This window comes from Mangifera indica, chromosome 16 (genome assembly GCF_011075055.1).
Source record: "Mangifera indica cultivar Alphonso chromosome 16, CATAS_Mindica_2.1, whole genome shotgun sequence".
Classification (NCBI taxonomy): domain Eukaryota; kingdom Viridiplantae; phylum Streptophyta; class Magnoliopsida; order Sapindales; family Anacardiaceae; genus Mangifera; species Mangifera indica.
In genome coordinates this window covers 333,482-350,198 of record NC_058152.1, presented here as the reverse complement: position 1 = coordinate 350,198, position 16,717 = coordinate 333,482, and the positions used below count along the sequence as shown (strand labels likewise).

The 16,717-nt window shown below is 35.6% G+C and overlaps 2 protein-coding genes across 7 annotated transcripts; both read right to left on the bottom strand.

Moving 5' to 3' along the window:
• Window positions 1-262: 262 nt before the first annotated feature.
• Window positions 263-6,329, bottom strand: LOC123198557. 2 transcript variants are annotated; one of them, XM_044613251.1, is made up of 13 exons: window positions 6,136-6,329; window positions 5,870-6,028; window positions 5,481-5,729; window positions 5,278-5,397; window positions 4,402-4,488; window positions 3,945-4,040; window positions 3,768-3,863; window positions 3,137-3,190; window positions 2,835-3,038; window positions 2,401-2,526; window positions 2,130-2,195; window positions 1,339-1,638; window positions 263-1,117 (listed from the first exon to the last, which is right to left on the bottom strand). In XM_044613251.1, the coding sequence occupies exons 1-13, from the start codon at window positions 6,196-6,198 to the stop codon at window positions 641-643; spliced, it is 2,097 nt and encodes a 698-aa protein (XP_044469186.1). In that variant the 5' UTR covers window positions 6,199-6,329; the 3' UTR covers window positions 263-640. The 2 variants fall into 2 exon arrangements, with proteins under 2 accessions (XP_044469186.1, XP_044469187.1); XM_044613252.1 differs by having other exon boundaries at window positions 4,402-4,479; window positions 6,136-6,328.
• Window positions 6,330-6,768: 439 nt separating this feature from the next.
• LOC123198558 (protein MICRORCHIDIA 2-like) lies at window positions 6,769-16,686 on the bottom strand. 5 transcript variants are annotated; one of them, XR_006498064.1, is made up of 19 exons: window positions 15,990-16,686; window positions 15,811-15,885; window positions 15,435-15,469; window positions 15,197-15,275; window positions 15,039-15,128; window positions 14,310-14,385; window positions 13,672-13,750; window positions 13,435-13,563; window positions 12,645-12,743; window positions 11,892-11,999; window positions 11,621-11,770; window positions 10,883-10,975; window positions 9,854-9,905; window positions 9,656-9,767; window positions 8,587-8,851; window positions 8,186-8,261; window positions 7,946-8,073; window positions 7,780-7,868; window positions 7,314-7,356 (listed from the first exon to the last, which is right to left on the bottom strand). XR_006498064.1 is itself a non-coding variant. In XM_044613253.1 (18 exons), the coding sequence occupies exons 1-18, from the start codon at window positions 16,261-16,263 to the stop codon at window positions 7,097-7,099; spliced, it is 1,959 nt and encodes a 652-aa protein (XP_044469188.1). In that variant the 5' UTR covers window positions 16,264-16,672; the 3' UTR covers window positions 6,769-7,096. The 5 variants fall into 5 exon arrangements, 3 of the variants coding, with proteins under 3 accessions (XP_044469188.1, XP_044469189.1, XP_044469190.1); XR_006498065.1 differs by having other exon boundaries at window positions 8,186-8,249; window positions 15,990-16,685; XM_044613253.1 differs by lacking the exons at window positions 7,946-8,073; window positions 8,186-8,261 and adding an exon at window positions 6,769-7,207 and having other exon boundaries at window positions 15,990-16,672.
• Between the last annotated feature and the right edge of the window lie 31 nt (window positions 16,687-16,717).

Below are 16,717 nucleotides of genomic sequence, written 5' to 3'. Positions count from 1 at the left end.
ATACATCGGGATAAATGAACAGGTTATAGAGTTTAAACCATTTTTTGAAAATTACAGGGTTCAAAAATAATTTGTTAAGTCAAACTTAAATCAACCATTTTTATCTTAAACTCGAATTGAGATCTTACTAGCTTTATTAGCCCAGTAAGCTTAAGCTTAATCTTTCTCTTTAGATAATAGAGCTGGGCTCGAGCCCAAGACTACTTGGCTCAGCTCAGCTCCATTACCCCCCTTGTTACAAGGAAAAGCATTTAAAAATCGGTAAATCAAAGGATTCTCAAATTTTGGTTATGAACCGGCAACAACACAAGTTGGACAGGCAACATAAAACAGTCGTCTGAGGATTAAACTAAATACTGTCCTATCAAGTTATCCGCTAAAAACTGCAATTAAGGTACTCTGCAACAGCAATTTTATAAGCAAAAGATCTTACAGAAGCAAGTGTTGAAATTGCCAAACAGGAACTGGTATAGCAATTCGCAAGTTGACCAAATCCATTAATACCCCACGATAGGAAACTCTGACATGATGCATGCTGTTCGGCGGGCATTTCCAGACTTCTTACAACGCTACCTTCAGACCTTGCTTCTATGTTGTTATATTTTAACCATGATACCATTACAGTATAAGTCTATTATTTTTACCGTAGACCAGATGGAGCACGGGGTTTTCCTTTTATGGAGTTCAAGTGCTGAGTAATGAAGATGATTCCCATCAAAACTATAAGGCATCCAACGAGCGTGCTGAAGAAGAGGGCACCTGGCTGCCTGGTCTGGACAAAGCCGTAGACCCCATTAGAGGTCATGAGAATGAGATCAGTGAGCCCATCATTTGAGAAGTCCTCACAAACAAGTGCGTGGGTTGGTGGTGCAGGAAGATCAACTGTTGTTAATATACTTCCTCCAGGTGATAACACTACAGCCTCTTGGTCTCCCGCTGCAAGGATCATCTGTTGGTTGTCATGCACACGCAATGAGAATGCCTTCAATGTGGGGACCACCATGCTAGCTTCCATCATCCCTGATGGGGATGGTAAATTTGACCATGTTGCATCTGTCAGGAGCTGCCACTGCCAAATGGCATCGTGCCCATGTGAAGCAGGGGAGTATGCTGTTATCTGAAGGAAATGGCACATTTATGAGTTAGCTAAGTTTCAAAAAAAAAAAATGGAAAAAAATAAATCAGGCGGCAACATAAACCTACAGGCAGTTTATGATTTGAATTAATTGAAAAAAAAAAAACAGCTATGCATGGAAAAGCAACCGAATATGGCGACATTCCTTCTCTTCCCAATATATACTATTAACTCGTATTTCTATACACCAATCACATGCATACCTCTCCTCGATTTGTTAAGAAGATAACATCACCATGACTCCCTTTACGATGCCTGTGGCCATCACTCCTTGGAATGAGAATTGGTGTTGCCACCTCTAAAGATGCTACATCTGGACTTCGTCCAAAACTTCTTGAGAACTCTCCATGCTGGAATAAGTTGAAATGGGAATGATGACAGATAGAAGCATTGAAGAGTTGCTCACGAACAGGTACACCAGAGGTTGCAACAGCCCAACAGGGGCGGAGCACTTCCATAGATCCACTAACAACAGTCTGTTCTGCACCATTTCCTCCCACAGCCTAAAGAGAAGGAAAGATATTTTTGTTTACATATATTCTCATACATAAAGTGAAAATTTCCTACTTTTTTCCTTTCCTTTTTTCTTTGAGGTTCAAAACAATTGTTTCAGGCTCAGAGGTAAGTGTAGAAGTCTGCAAATAGGTGGCAAATATAGTAAAACTTTTCAACATTTCTGAGACTGTTATAGTAACCAATTAACAGCACATGATATCATTACTCACGTAGATATGTAATTACTTGACTAAACCTAATCCAAGAAAAAAGAAACATGAAGCATAGTGACACTTTATAATAAAAAAGTGCCATAACTCCAGAGAAAATTAAGTATTTGAAATACAAAATGAAAATCAAGCATTAATATACAACATGTTTCAAGGGATGTTAAATCCCACCTCCCACTAAGAATCCAGTTCATTTTCACATCATATCACAAAAAAGGGGAATGAAGTTAAGCAAGAACCTCAAGATACAAAGGTAAAAGAACATGAACCTGAACATGATCTAGGACTCCATCTCCATTGATATCCGCATGAAGGCCACCTTCTTGAAGGTGAAGCTATTGAAAAGTAAAATCAAAGTTGTTAAAGGAGACGTACAAATAACCAAACTGCCCATACAAATATCTAAAGAGCACCCTTGAGACTAGGAGGCACTCTATTATGTACTGGGTTTGATAATCATAAAACTAAAGTGCTCCAACAGTGTAATGTGCATCATGTAAAACTAGCACATAATAAGTTCAACTTCAGATCGATATTTACCTTGCAAAGTGTCCGACCAGATGCCAAATGAATGACTTCTATCCCTTCCTTTAGATGAGCCACAACAACATTAGGAAGCCACCAAAGCTGAGTGTAGTTTGTTATGGTTGGTATATAATTTAATGGCTACAAAAACAAAGTAAAACAATTCAAAATGAAACATTTAAGATCACCTTCCCTGAACAATAATTTGGTCATTGATGTATAAACCTACTATCGCTTTCACCAATTCAATATTAATTCAAGCAACTAAATTTAAGCTGGAGGCAAAAGTTGAGAGCTGATGCTATTACACTTGATAAATCTTTCATGATGTAATGTTAAGGAATTCTGGGATCTTACACTGACAAATTTTTAAAATATAATGTTAATGGTGTTATCCCAGCCTCAAGAGGTATGTTTTAACACTATCACATATGGTTGGCAAAACTTACCTTCTTATGTTTCCCTGAGCCAGCATATTTAGCGGCATTCCCAATTATGTTTGAAATTTTTTTTGTAGAGTCCTTTCCAGGGGGATTATTTTCTTCAGGTTTGTGAAATGGGTATCCTGTAGTCCTTCCAGATACTTTTTTCAATGTTTTCCTTTTGTGTCGCCTGAAGTGTGCCAGCTGCAACAAAGTATCTTCTCTCCTATCCTGATAAAATGCATATCATTATCCTCACCATTTAAGGAAAAAAAGATACAGAAAGAATTGTTTTAATTAAAAAGAAACAGAGGAAGACAATAACTTACCCAATGATGGGGCATGACTCCAAGGATCGATTCTCTGAATTCCCTGCATTCAAACTTCAGCTTAAATGTCTCAGGGAGCTTATCTTTATGAAATATTTACTAATCTTAAAGAAGTAGCAATTCCATCCAAACAAATTATGCAGCTTGCAAATGCAAAAAAAAAAAAAAAAAAAAAAGGATCTCTACATAAGCAGCAGACGCCCTTATATTAGAGATTGAACAAAATGCAACTTCCTCACAGCAATGTCAGTAATCTTTCAATTAGAAACCAGATACAATTTACATTTAAGCAGCATCTGGGTACATGTGCCTAAAATTTCGTAGAAGCTTATAGTGGTGATTTAAACTGTGTAAAGATGACATTGAAAAATCAAGCCAAATTAGAAAATAAGAGAACACCAACCATTTTTTCTAATTTTCTATTAACCCACTAAAAAGAATAACTTAACCAAGTCACAATGCCAAATAAGTAGGTTCAGCTACATTCTTCTTCCACTTCATCCGACTCATGGCCTTAAAAATAATTGATGACAATATAACAACTTTTTAATGATAAGTAAAGGCAGAATGCATCAGCATTGATTATCACAACGCAGAAAAGATAAAAACCATAAAATACTTCAGTTCATACTTCTACAGGATGATGGCTATTCAGTGCTTGCACGTCAAGCTTGTAGTTATGCTGTGGAATCAACTGCGATGCATCAGAAGACTGAGCTTCAATATTCTACACAAGCAGAATAATAATATAATTAGTTAAGATGTATATATACATATAAGCATTTAGAAAACATATGAAAATAGTCACCTCATTCTTTTTACTCCACCGAAGCTCACCATTTTGACCAGCAAATGCATAAAAGGCAAAATGGCGTAAATTCACATTTCCAGAGTTCTCAGAAGCCTACATATGTGCAGTATTGTGATATCATATGAACATTCCAATTTGAAAAAAGGAACAAATAAAAGGCTACAAAGCTACATTCCAGTTAAACTAAATAATGCTAAATGGTCTATCAATATTTTGAGGCATTACAAACAACTGTTAAAAAAGAAAGAAGAATGAAAAGTGTCATATAGCGTAAATAATAAGTTTAAATCAAAAGCCAACTTGGGAATTTTCAAAACTGAAATACAAGTTTTAGCAGCTCCAAGCATACCAACATGATATTGAGTTGCAAAAATAAACCAATCCCATGACTAGTACAGATAAGATCTCCTAATATTTTAACATACATTATCAAAACATATCTATGATTCTATACCTCCTCATTAGCACTTCTTCTATGCTGCTCAGCATTTTTCTCTGCGATCCCAATTTCTTCAAAAGGATCTATGTAAGCCTGCAAATCCTAACAACAATTATTTCAAGTACATCAAAGAAAATCCTACAGAGAATCTGTGGCTCATGTATCATTAGAGTGCATCTGTGCAAGATAATTTCTGGTGTCAAAAACATAATTAAACTATATAGATGCTAGGTTTCCATCAGCCAACATATAGGATCTTCAAACATTGGAGTAAAGAAAGCTGAATCTAAAATCAGATTAGCATGGCATACATTTGCTACATAATAAAAGGAAATTATCTATGCAAATTGATGAAGCAACAATTAGAGTGTGGACTAACAATTATGCCACTAAGGAACTAACAGATTGAGCCTGTCGTTTTAAGGTGTTTCCAACATTAATAGTCCAAAACAGGAATTTTCAGAAGATGCAGCACAAACAGACTTTAAAATCCAAAACTTCTCTATGACATCAATTTCTAGGCTTTTTAAGAATAGCACACTTTATTGCTGTTTTATAAAATGATGAACACTAAGCAGCAATATATCTGGTATGCAAGCAGGCTTCAGAATTGGGTATATTGATTAGTTCATAGACCTTTATTTCTTTATCAGCACCCCATGGTTTTCTTCTAGTAATTTCAACTTGTCCAATATATTAACAGGTGTGGATTTATTCTTGTTCCTCAAATCCAAGCTGCAACTTTTATTTTCTCAGAAAACAAATGAATTATTACTTCAATATAAATATAGAATTAACAACCTACGAAATTGGCAGACTCACAATGAAATATAAATAACAAGCTGTAAAAATAGAAATAATAGTGACGATGAAAAGAAAAAGGAAACATACATGAGGCTGCATTTCCATCCTCCCTCCAACGATCACCAATCCTGTATCCCCATGCCTCAGAGTGTAATTGGTAATTGAAATTGCAATCTCCCTATGATGAGAATTAGGTGGAAAATCCCCCTGTTAAAAACAAATGAGCATTAATGGGTGCCAAGTAGACAGAACCAAAACCAAGAATTAATCCAGTGTATATGTATATAGACCTGCAAACTGGTTTCCCATAGCTTTTTAAGGTTATGATCAAAACACATCACTTGCCAACCAGATGTAACAACAACCAAAACCTGCTTTGTCGGTCTATCTGGTCTAGGTTTTTCAATAAACCCACTAGCCATTGCCACAGCACGTCTTCCAGACGTAACCCGGATCTTATCTGGCAGCAGGCTCACCTCGGCCAACACACGTGCTTCACTAAAACCTTCATCCACGCGCCTTGCGTGGGGCTCCAGTATCTAGCATACCATAATTTAACAAAATTTCCAAGAGACAGAAACGAAATTAGCCATCTTAATCACAACTCAAGGTAAGAGAGAACGTTCAATACAACAAAAAAGAAAAAATAATTCGCAGTCAAAATTATATTAAATTAAACCTGAATTTTGGCATCGTGAGTGGCAACAAGGACTTCTTTTTTGCCGTCAACATTAAGATCGGCTACAATAGGTGGAGGAAGACGATCGGCTTCGTATTTAATTGGATATTCTTCGGATAAGTGAAACCAAGCTTCTCTAAATGAGAAGTCACCTTCGTGCTGTAAAAGCAATAAAAAGTAGAAAAAATAAATGAATAAAATGAAAAAGTTAGGGTTTCAAGGTTTATAACAAGTTGATTGAGTGAAGAGAATTAAAGATGACAAACATGAAGAGAGAAGAAAATGGCAAAGGCAGAGAGCATGAGAATGGCCAAATCTCGTTTCCTCATATTTGGCTTTGGGTGAGTGCTTCAATTTCAGATTGATCGATCAATGGCTGACTCGCAGTACATTCAGCATACACACAGAGAAAGGCTAACTCCTATTGAGTCACCTCGGCTGATTTCGGGCAGACTAGGTGAGTAAGGCGACCGCCAAGACCCGTTTTCTCGCCCAAAATTAAGCCCGGCCCGCACGAAAAAATTCAAACTGGATTTCATAATGCAGCCTGTTGTCGCTTGGTTGGAATCGATCTGGTCCAAAACAGAACGAGGTCCAATTAATTTGATTAAATAAAGTTTAAACTAAAATGAAAAACAATTTAATTTTATATTCCATTTGAATCTACTCACATTTAAATGTTTATAATCGATTCAGACTCAATTTAATAAACCTAAACCTAAATTTAAACTCAAAAGATCAGATTATCCCAGTTTGTTTCTATGCTTAAAATAAAATAGAATTCTTGAAGAATTCAAACATCATCTTAGCTTTTGGAGACGAATTTCAGTCGGAGCAATCAAATTAATTGTCCTTCCTCCAACAATGAACCATTTATGTTTAAAATTATGGTAAGAATATTTCACAAAGAGTTGTTTCATTTCATGTTACATCTTGTTTTCAAGGTTTACAATTAATCTGATAATCGAGTTGAACCATTCACGAGCTGTTTCCAATGTGGCTATCAGTGTACTCAAAGCCAACTAGCAAGACATCCAATTTAGAGGAAATCCCAAAGAACCAGAAGACAAAACTGAACTATACAAATAAGCCTAACCCATTCCAAATTGATCATGAAGATCTTTCATTAAACAGAGAAAAAGTAGAACTTCAAATGCTATTTCCCAGGAAAGATCATTAGGTCGTCATGGTTGTCCCTCAAACAAGGCAACAACTTCAAAATTACTTCTATGGAAGCTTTTTTGCTTGTTCCAAAATCTTCTTCCTGGCCTCCAAGTGCAATGACATTTGTACATTCCTCCTTTTCGCTTGCTCCACCCGCTTCTCTAATTCCCCAATCTACTCCCAGTTCAGCAGCAGAAGAAAAATTGGCACATACTTTAACCATTTGAACCTTCTAACTTAGAATCACAAATCACAATCTTGTTTTGCAAAGCATACTCACCATTTTATTCAATTCAGCCTCCTTCTGCCTGGCCTCCTCACACCTGCAAAATAAATTCAAGAATAAAAGCATGGATCGACACATTACAAAGATGTACACATATAGACATCCTGAAGTTCATAGCGGTTGAACCAAGAGTCAACAACTAGTTGCTAGCTTAACAAGATACCAAATGAAGCCAACAACAACAACCATTGGTTTACACATTAAAAACTTCAGGACACTGGCACTTGACAACTTTCACTTAGTGTGTGTGACTCTCTTTATGTATAAGTCTGTGCAAGTCTGTGTGTCTTTATTATTGAAAATATCCAACTTGTATGTAAACAGGCATTATAATTTATACTTCACAAAGTAAGCACTGCCAAAACAGAATTTACCCCGACAGGCAGAACTGTGATAGAACTTCACATCGTCCATGATAAGGCATGATTTTAAACACCTTGATTGAATATAAAATACTTACTTCATGAAAAGGTTTATGTTCTCTTCACATAACTGATCAACTGACATTGACATTAGACGATCTTCATACATGACTTCATTGTTACACCCCTGCAATTTACAGCATTCAATCGAAAACGAAAATGTAAGAAGCAATCAGACAAATCAGTAAGTTGCTTTACACTCACCAACTAACAATATAAAGATGAACCATTGCAGGTCCACGCATATTTTATCACCAACTAAAGAGCAGAATGATGATTTAACTATAAGCTAGGATATCTTGGTTGTTTCCATCATCACATCTCAGTATCCCCTGAATTCACAGAAGGTTATGACAACCATTATTATAAGATGCCAGACACCTTTATCCCCAGCAACTGGATAATTATAGATCGGCAGTCAGCTATCTATTTATTCCTATCCACCTTCAGCATTTGTGTTTCTCTCAGTACCAGCATGTCCATGGCTCAGTATTTGTCTCTCAGGGACCTGCGGAGAGATCTGTAAGGCTTATAATATCAAATGCTCACAGAGCTTTGGGGCCAAAAGTATTCCTTTTTAACATGTATTCTCGCATCTTTACTTCATTTATATTGTTTATCTCTCCAATTCTATTCCTTCCTCATAGTTCCTTTTCCTTCAAGTTCTCTATTCTAATTTGTGTCCTCTCATCTCATTTTCCTCTTAATCCCCTCTTCTTTCTCTCCCTGTTATTGTCTATCAACTTATATCTCTTATCTTCTCTCCCTTTCTTTTCTTATCTCTGTCTTGCAAGAGGAATATATGATGCAGAAATGCATTAGATATTACTAAAATTACCACTTACATCAGTGTGTCCAATACTAGTTTGTATTGCAGGATGCTCATTTATCATGCCCTCCCTCATGTTTGCCTGATGACCAACAATAGGTTGATCTAGATGCATCCCTTCATTCACATTAGATGAAAATTTGACATTTTGCTGGTCAGAAAGCATTTGCTTCTGACTGTCAACTGCATGTCTATCAGGAGGTTGGCCAGGGTTTCTCTTTAGCATATTATGTGCCCTGGAATTAGGAAGCTGAAGTGCAATTATATGATAGTTGTCTTTCCTGTCTTGTACAGAACAAATTTCACCAAGTCATAACAATAAAATGGATCATCAACCTAGTAATGAACAATAAAAAGAAATATCTTTTCTTGCAGTTGATAGGGTGAGATAGAACTTTGACTAATAGTAATAGCAATAGCATTGGCACGTATAGATAGATACATTGCTCTTTCCTTTTCTCAATTAGTTACCATGGTTCAAAAAGAAAAAGGTAAGATGATCACCCTTTAACAATCAACAGAAACAGATCAATTGCTTGGCTGAATAAGCAGCACTGAAATTAACTTAGATAATCCACTCTTTTTGTTGATGAAAGCATTTGATTGCTTTCCTCCCACTAGTTTCAGAAAGAAGTGTTCATGAATTAAATCGCAAGGAAATTGTTGTCTTCTAAGAGTAGATATTTAATATTAGATAAGAATTCAAAAGGTCATGCTAAGTACCTATTAAATGCCTACAAAGTTTATTTGTGCCATATAGCAGCCATAATGTTAAAACAAAATATTGACCAAGAGCTCTAAGAACCTTTTTCAACCATTTCTAAAAATATGATGTAACATAAAAGCAAAACAATTAAGGAGTCATTTGAAAACCCATGAAAGTAAAACTCTACCACAGTGTTTTTTGTGGAATTCAGAGGCTCAACTACAATCCCACATTCATGATTATTACAGATAATATAACATAATCATCACTAAGGAATAAACATTATACAGACTAAATACACAAAATCATTAATAAGGTTATAGAAACCACAAAACTCTGACAAGAATTATTGCAAAAAATGTACATATAAGAAACAAACCAGTATTCAATTATCATCTGCTTCAGCCTCGATTCCATCCGAACAAACAGTGCAGACCTCTCAAAATCCTGCTTATCATGTGTTGGTTCCATGAAATTTGCTTCCAGAACTCCTAGAAGGTAGAGCAAGCAACTGATATATAACTGAAAATGGAAGAAAATCATTTTTGAAAAAAAAAAATCAATGAAGCACAAATACCAACAACACCACTCCCTCTTATAGAACCTTCACCATTGACCTTCCAGAAGGGCTGCAACAATGCCGATAATCTCACCACATCAGTTAACAAAATTCATATTTCAATAAGTTAAGATATCAAGTGCAGAACAATCTTATCACACAATCACTGTGTTGTTTGGTAAGCTACTTTTAGTTTCTAAGTGACCATAGTATGTTTAAAAAAAAGACTCTTCCTTAATCAAACAGATATTTTGGGTTGAAAGGCGACTTTGATTCGAACTGAATGCCATCAAAGTGAAAATAAGCTACAAAATGAGAGGCTTTATACTCCAGTCAGCTAATACAACAAAATGAGGAAGAGATCTGTGGCCTCCAAACATGCACGTATACAAAAGGAAAAGCAAAGGAATAAAACACAGGAAGATCTCAGGCTCATTATCAGGAGAAAACAGCACATAATCAGGAGACAATTCAGAAAACAGCAAAGAAATATAATCAGGGCAGATAATGACAGCTGAAATCAAGGCAGATAATGGCAGCTGAAATCAAGGCATCATGACAGATAACAACTGCCGAAATCAAGGCCAAACAACCAGACCAAGATTGACAGAACCAAGACAAAAAAGCCAAAAAAGACCATAAAGAGAGAAGAACAGAAGAAGATGAGGCAGGCGAGAATTCAGTAATTCTTTGAGGGGGGTTTACAGCCAAAAGAAGGAGGGGACTGGCACCTCTACTGCCAATATATTTCTTATAGTTCTCATTACTATTTCTGTAAGAGAATAAACAGTTGTAGTGTGAGTTTTATCAATAAAATTCTTTGCATTCGTGTGTTTACACATTCTGCAGTTCCCTATTCGAGTACAAATTCTGTAGTTTTCTATCAAGATGCAATGCAGATAACTAGAGATACTATATTGGAACAAAATGAGTTGCTGGAGTAAAAGTTCAAGGATACCACTAACATCTATCCAAAACCTCATTCACACCATGAGAACAATATATTAATATCTATGAAAAGTTTACTTGAGAATTATCAAAATATACCCTGATGAGGCGATTTTTATGGTACACATTCAATCCACAAACAGTAAGAGCAGGTGCATCCTTAAAAACTCCAATAGTAGTTTCCACACAAACCTAAATCACAAAAAAAAAAAAAAAAAAAACAGTAAAAAAAATGAAACAAGCAACAGCTCAGATAACCATCAAGTTATAGAAATCCCTACAATGCCAACATCTAGCATAGTATGCATTTTTTTTTAAAGGATGGTTTTGGCACTCTAAATGAACTAACCATGAATAGTCAACAAAATATAGGCCCATACAGTAAAATAATGTGTTGGAACGAAAATGGGAATATAGCAAGGGGTGAATACAAACCGAACCTAAACACCCCTTACCTTGAGTTCAGTTCGAATGAAAAAGGGTTCAACTTAGTCCAATTCGAATTCAGCTCGAGTTCATAACTCGAATCCATGGCTCGGATTCGTAGCTCGATTTGCAGTTTATTGAAAAAATTACATCGTTTTGACAATTGGCTAACATAACCCAAATGAGACGTAAGCCAAGTTTGAACCAAATAAAACTATCCCCTAACTCACGAGTCAAACTAAGCCAAAATCCCTCTAACTTGAATTCGGCTCAATTTAAAAAATGAGCTAACCCTCCTGGCTCAAATTCAGCTGGAATTTGAGCTAAATAAATTCCAGCCGAGCCAGCTAGGTTCGGGTCCAAGTCTAAATACCAAAGGAACAAAGCATTTCTTCACACCATGTATCTTACCTCTTTCGTTGATGTACCTAGTTGAGGCCTATATGGTATCACCTTCTTACATATCAACTCATCTGTAATGTGAAACTGCACTACTGGTATTCCCCTTAATATAATTTTGAAGTTCTCGAACTTTCTCAGATACAAAACAGAAGCATATGCCTAAAAAATATTAAAGAGTTAATCAATTAATTAAAAAGGAATGAAGAAAATAAATTTCCAAGTTAAGCAAGTGTTCTGTACAAACAAACCAAATATAGAAAGTTCATATTTGAAAGAATACCCTTAATGAGTAACGAATGCGGTAAGAGATATGGGATTGAAGTTCAAGTGCTCGTTTGGACAATTTTTTCAAATGTCCATGGTTAGCTTCATCCCTCAAACGTATATCCTACGTCAGATGTAAAAGAAAATTAATAAATTCTTAAAAGACCAACTTTTTTCATCTATACAACATAAATTAATCAGCACACAAACATAATGCCAGTCTAACTAACTATTATCCATGAACTTTCGACTTTTGTGTAGCGATAAGAGTAACACAATTCATAATTTCAAACAAAGTAATAGATCACCAAAGCTATGCTTTGGAGTGAAATCAGAATTTAAACGAAAGAAAGTAACCTAGAATTTCGTATTACCTCTAACCTACCACTACTATAGAAAAACATGTGAAGTTTCTCTCAAGATAGAACATATCACAATGATGCACTAAGTTTGCAGGTTTCTGTGCTTGACAGTGCTAGAAACACAAATATAAGAGATAGAATAAGTTTCAATTTAATGTTAATAAAAATTTTGAGAAATCTTGAGTCTTTGCCATCAGAGCCAACTGATTAAAAATACATTAAATCCAAAAAAATAATAGTTGCTCAGACAAATATGCAAATAAATATACCTATCCAAACATGACAAGAATAATAAAAGTTAGTGCACATTTAGAGTTTTCTGTTAGTTTTATTTCGTACTAACTGACACTTCCAGAAAAGATATTAGAAAAAAAAGTATGCATAAAGAAAAATCTCGTTAACCATACCTCATCATCGTCATCAAAATTCAGTTCATATATGCCCTCATCATTCAGCCACAAGTTATAAATAATCACTTTTGTTCCATGTGGTCCAATTTCCTCAAACTGGAAAATATAAGATAAGATCATCAAAGAATATACAGGCTAATCTGTAAGCCAAAATTAGAACCAAAATCAATGTAACTCTTACAAGACAAATATAAACTTTTTTAATAGTAGAAGCCACTGTGCTGGAAATATTTATGGTTCAGTTGTAAGGTAGAAATGTACAGGTGACATTACCATGGTGTTGGACAGGAGAAAATTGCCACAGCAAAGGACATGCCTTTACAGCAAGCCTTGAAAAGTTTTAAGTTAAAAAATAATACCTCCCTCCACAAGAAAATAATCCACAAGGCTTAATGTGATTGTTTATATACATCTAAATAGCAGTAACTTGTACGAAGACTTATATTCAAGCAAGAATGAAGTCATTGAATGCCAGAAAGGGAGATGGCACATACTAATTTTATTTAACAAAATCTAAGTTTTAAAAGATAAACCCAAGAGCATGATTTAAACTCTAACAACACAGAAAGAATTTAAAATTCATCCTTCCAACTTATACATGAAAAAAGATTTACCAGGTTTTACAAAATTCTTTTTGGTAGAGAAAGCATATGTATCCAAAAAAAGGAGAGGGTTTTAGTCATTGACCAAATGTCAATTGGAGAAAAACTTTAATTCGTTTTCACCAAAGAAATCCTCCTCACTATGAATATTCTAAGCTTTACTAAATAAAATCTAATTGAAATACCTGTTCCATGAGCTCAGTCTTTGATGCAAAAGGTGACCATTCAAGGATGGTTTTCAAGTTAGAAGACCAATCATCCTGTGAACCATATGTTATTGGGTCTGCCACATGACTAGAAATATCAAAATCAATCTGCATTTGAAGGTTAGAAAGAAAGCTCAGTCTAGACATAGGAATTAGTCACCACCTTAATAATAGTTATAAATAATTCAAACCTTAAATTCGTTTAAAAAAAATCACCATTGGAACAAACACATCATTCTGCTGAGTTTTCCGCAAAAAGGTATAAGATAGAAGACCAACACTCTGGGTAGCTTTCCTAAAAGGACACATGCCACCAAAAGTAAAAATTTATCATAATGGATTGAAATTGGAATTCAAAAACTCAATATAATTTCATTTCCTACACCAAGGCTGAATGAATGAACTTGGACGATGATTCAACCCAAAATAAAATCAGAGAGTGAAGGATTACAGCAAATGAGACCGCCACTCAAAAAGTAAAAGACCAACTCTAATTTTTTGAATATGCTCCAATCACATAATAAAGACCCAGCTTTGTGTTTTAAATAACAATTTTACCATTATAAACTCAAGATCACACTGAAAATCTCTCAACAAGTATGTGCGCATGTTCTACGTTAAATCATGTGTGCATACAAAGCTTCATGTAGAGCTCAAAATAAAGACATTGACAAGGATCCAAAATAAACCGGTGAAAGAAGAAGTTCTGAGTACACATCCCTCATATACTAAAATGTTAAACTGAACTAATTCTGCAAACAGTAAATAATAAAGCCACTGAAAAATTTTCTGCAAATCTGTAATCAACATCAAGGGAAAAAAACATATTGCACAGAAACAGAAACAGACAATACCTTGCATCAGTTGCACGACTAAATACAATAACATCAGCACCAAGTCGCATGGTACTTGTCTTGAATCCATTACCATCTGAAAACATAGATGCCCTATCAAGATTAACAAAACAAGCAGATTCCAAAGAGTTGAACTCAAATAACTGGACTACAAGAATTCTGGAAAAAGGAGGGTTTGTAACAAAGTTGTCTTTTTTTTTTTTTTGAACCTCAGCATGATCAAGGTGATAACTTGTATTAGACAAATTCAACCAAAAAGTTTAAGCAATCAAAGCATACACCTCAGTCATAATACAACGGCAGCCATATCAAACACTCATACCAACATTGGATGTCTTAACATTCATCCAAACAAGCAAGCTCGACAAAACATATGATCAGATAGGCCCTGCAAGCGATTCATAAACTAAACCAAACACAAAAATATAGGGTCCAACCATTTTATTGGCCACAAAAGCTTGAATCCACAACATGGTTCAAAAATCCAAGAAATATATTTTCTTCCAACAAGTTCCTTCTAAATTAAGGAAGGAATAAGACCACATGATTTGCTTGGAAAGGTTAGTTGTCTAGCAAATAGCATCATATTGTACTTGATTTTAAAAAGAAGAAGAAATTACTTCAACCAGAATCGAGGGCAAGAACAACAATGGTGAACCCAAACCAGCAGTAGCTACAAAATTGAGGTGAATCATGCCAAGGAAAAAGATGAATAGTCATAACATTTACATTGTCCAATTGTCGAGCTTCCCTTCTTTGTCGAATAGCCCAAGCTCATGCATTTTCGCAGACATTCAGGATTCATTCCACCGCCATCATCTGCACAAAACATCAAATGTTTCATCTCTGTGTGGAAGCTACTCTACTTGCATTAAGACAGAAAATACCTTGGAAAAGTAAAGCTGGAGAGCCATCCTTCATGATATCAATTTTGTCAACCTTCACAAAGGTCGCACCATTTTGTACCTTAAAACACAATGACATGAAGCAAAGTTTGTGCACAAATAACTTGTTAAGAACATAGCTCAATGTAATTGAATTACAACAGTACATTATTAAAATCAATGGAATATATTACTTTGGCAATACAGCTAAAAAATAGAGAACAACAAATTTCAACCATACCTCATCGATGGCATTATCCAACAGCTCAGCAATTGCTACCAAGAAAGAAAAAAGATTAAAAAATAAACATAAAGGTTTCATGCAAGTTTTATCTGTGATCTCTAAAGCCCTCTAACAGGACATACATGTGTACATATGCCATGAACGCAAGGCAATTCAAACAATGAACAATGAGGCTAAACAAATAGTTAATATCCACTACAATGATAAAAATATTTTATTCGGAAGTGCAACTAGTTAACCCAATTTTACAGGCACATAATTGCATGCATATTCCTGGGTTCACCCTAAATTCAAGAAAATTTGACTACTTACGCCGGGAGAAATTCAAATTTGCAGCAAAATGAAGTCAAATTCAGCAGCTCAATCAAGTTACCTCCAAACGCCCATTTATGAGAAGTAGCATTTGAATGCAGAAATTTAGGGTGTACACGAGCATGCTCCAATGAACCTGTAACTCACGCCAAAAACAGCACAACCCTAATAATTCATCTTCAAAAACTTAACAAAATTTTAACAGAAACCGAAAATCGAACTAAAAAATAAAATAAAAACCTTCAGCAGAAGGAGCCAGTAGAGTGGTGGGTCCCACAGCAAAAGCCCCGGCTTTCCAAAAACTTCTGGACTCGAACGCATCTCTTACCGGAAGCGGTGGTGTGCATGTAATTGATGAAACGCCTTGCGGTTTCTGTAGCTGCTGTATTAGGGGTACGCATTGAGTTTGAGGTGTCGTCTTATTAGAAGTTGGGTTGACGTGAGGACCGTCTTCATCGTCGTCGCTACTGGCGATTTCAACTACGACGTCCGGTTTTTCTATTTTAGGCTGCATTTTCTTGACGTGGTATGTGAACAGGGATTTATGTGCACAGAGATTTACGGTTTTTTAACTAACTGATTGAAGAATGCAATGAATATTAATGTATTTTGCAATGCAAAGCGAATGCAAATAACTCACGGAACAACTGATATCTAGAGAACTGAAACATATAAGAGCGCCAGAACGGGGAATTACTACCGTTCAGTCTCAGAGAAAGAAAACTAAGACGACCAGCGCCGGATCCTAGCAGTGCTCGGCTCTGTGTTCAAATCGAAATAAGTGAAACTCTAGTAAAGAAGCATAAGCTTAAGTTTGAATTGAGCTGGATGAAATTATTTAGCTTTTTGTTTTTTTTTGGACCTTTTTTCTTTTCTGGCTTCGTCGATTAAACATGGTGGTGATCCGTGTCGGGTCTAATTCAGTATGGTTTGTTGTGCTTATGAGGCTTGAGACTCAGGACCAAGGA

Coding starts and splice junctions, on each gene's coding strand:
- LOC123198557 (XM_044613251.1), bottom strand. CDS start 6,198: ATGAGGAAACGAGATTTGGCCATTCTCATGCTCTCTGCCTTTGCCATT. Junction 2,527..2,834: donor GCTCAGGGAAACATAAGAAG/GTAAGTTTTGCC, acceptor TTGTTTTTGTAG/CCATTAAATTATATACCAAC. Junction 1,118..1,338: donor TCTTAACAAATCGAGGAGAG/GTATGCATGTGA, acceptor CATTTCCTTCAG/ATAACAGCATACTCCCCTGC.
- LOC123198558 (XM_044613253.1), bottom strand. CDS start 16,263: ATGCAGCCTAAAATAGAAAAACCGGACGTCGTAGTTGAAATCGCCAGT. Junction 15,470..15,810: donor TCATAAATGGGCGTTTGGAG/GTAACTTGATTG, acceptor CTTTCTTGGTAG/CAATTGCTGAGCTGTTGGAT. Junction 9,768..9,853: donor AAGAGGGAGTGGTGTTGTTG/GTATTTGTGCTT, acceptor TCTACCTTCTAG/GAGTTCTGGAAGCAAATTTC.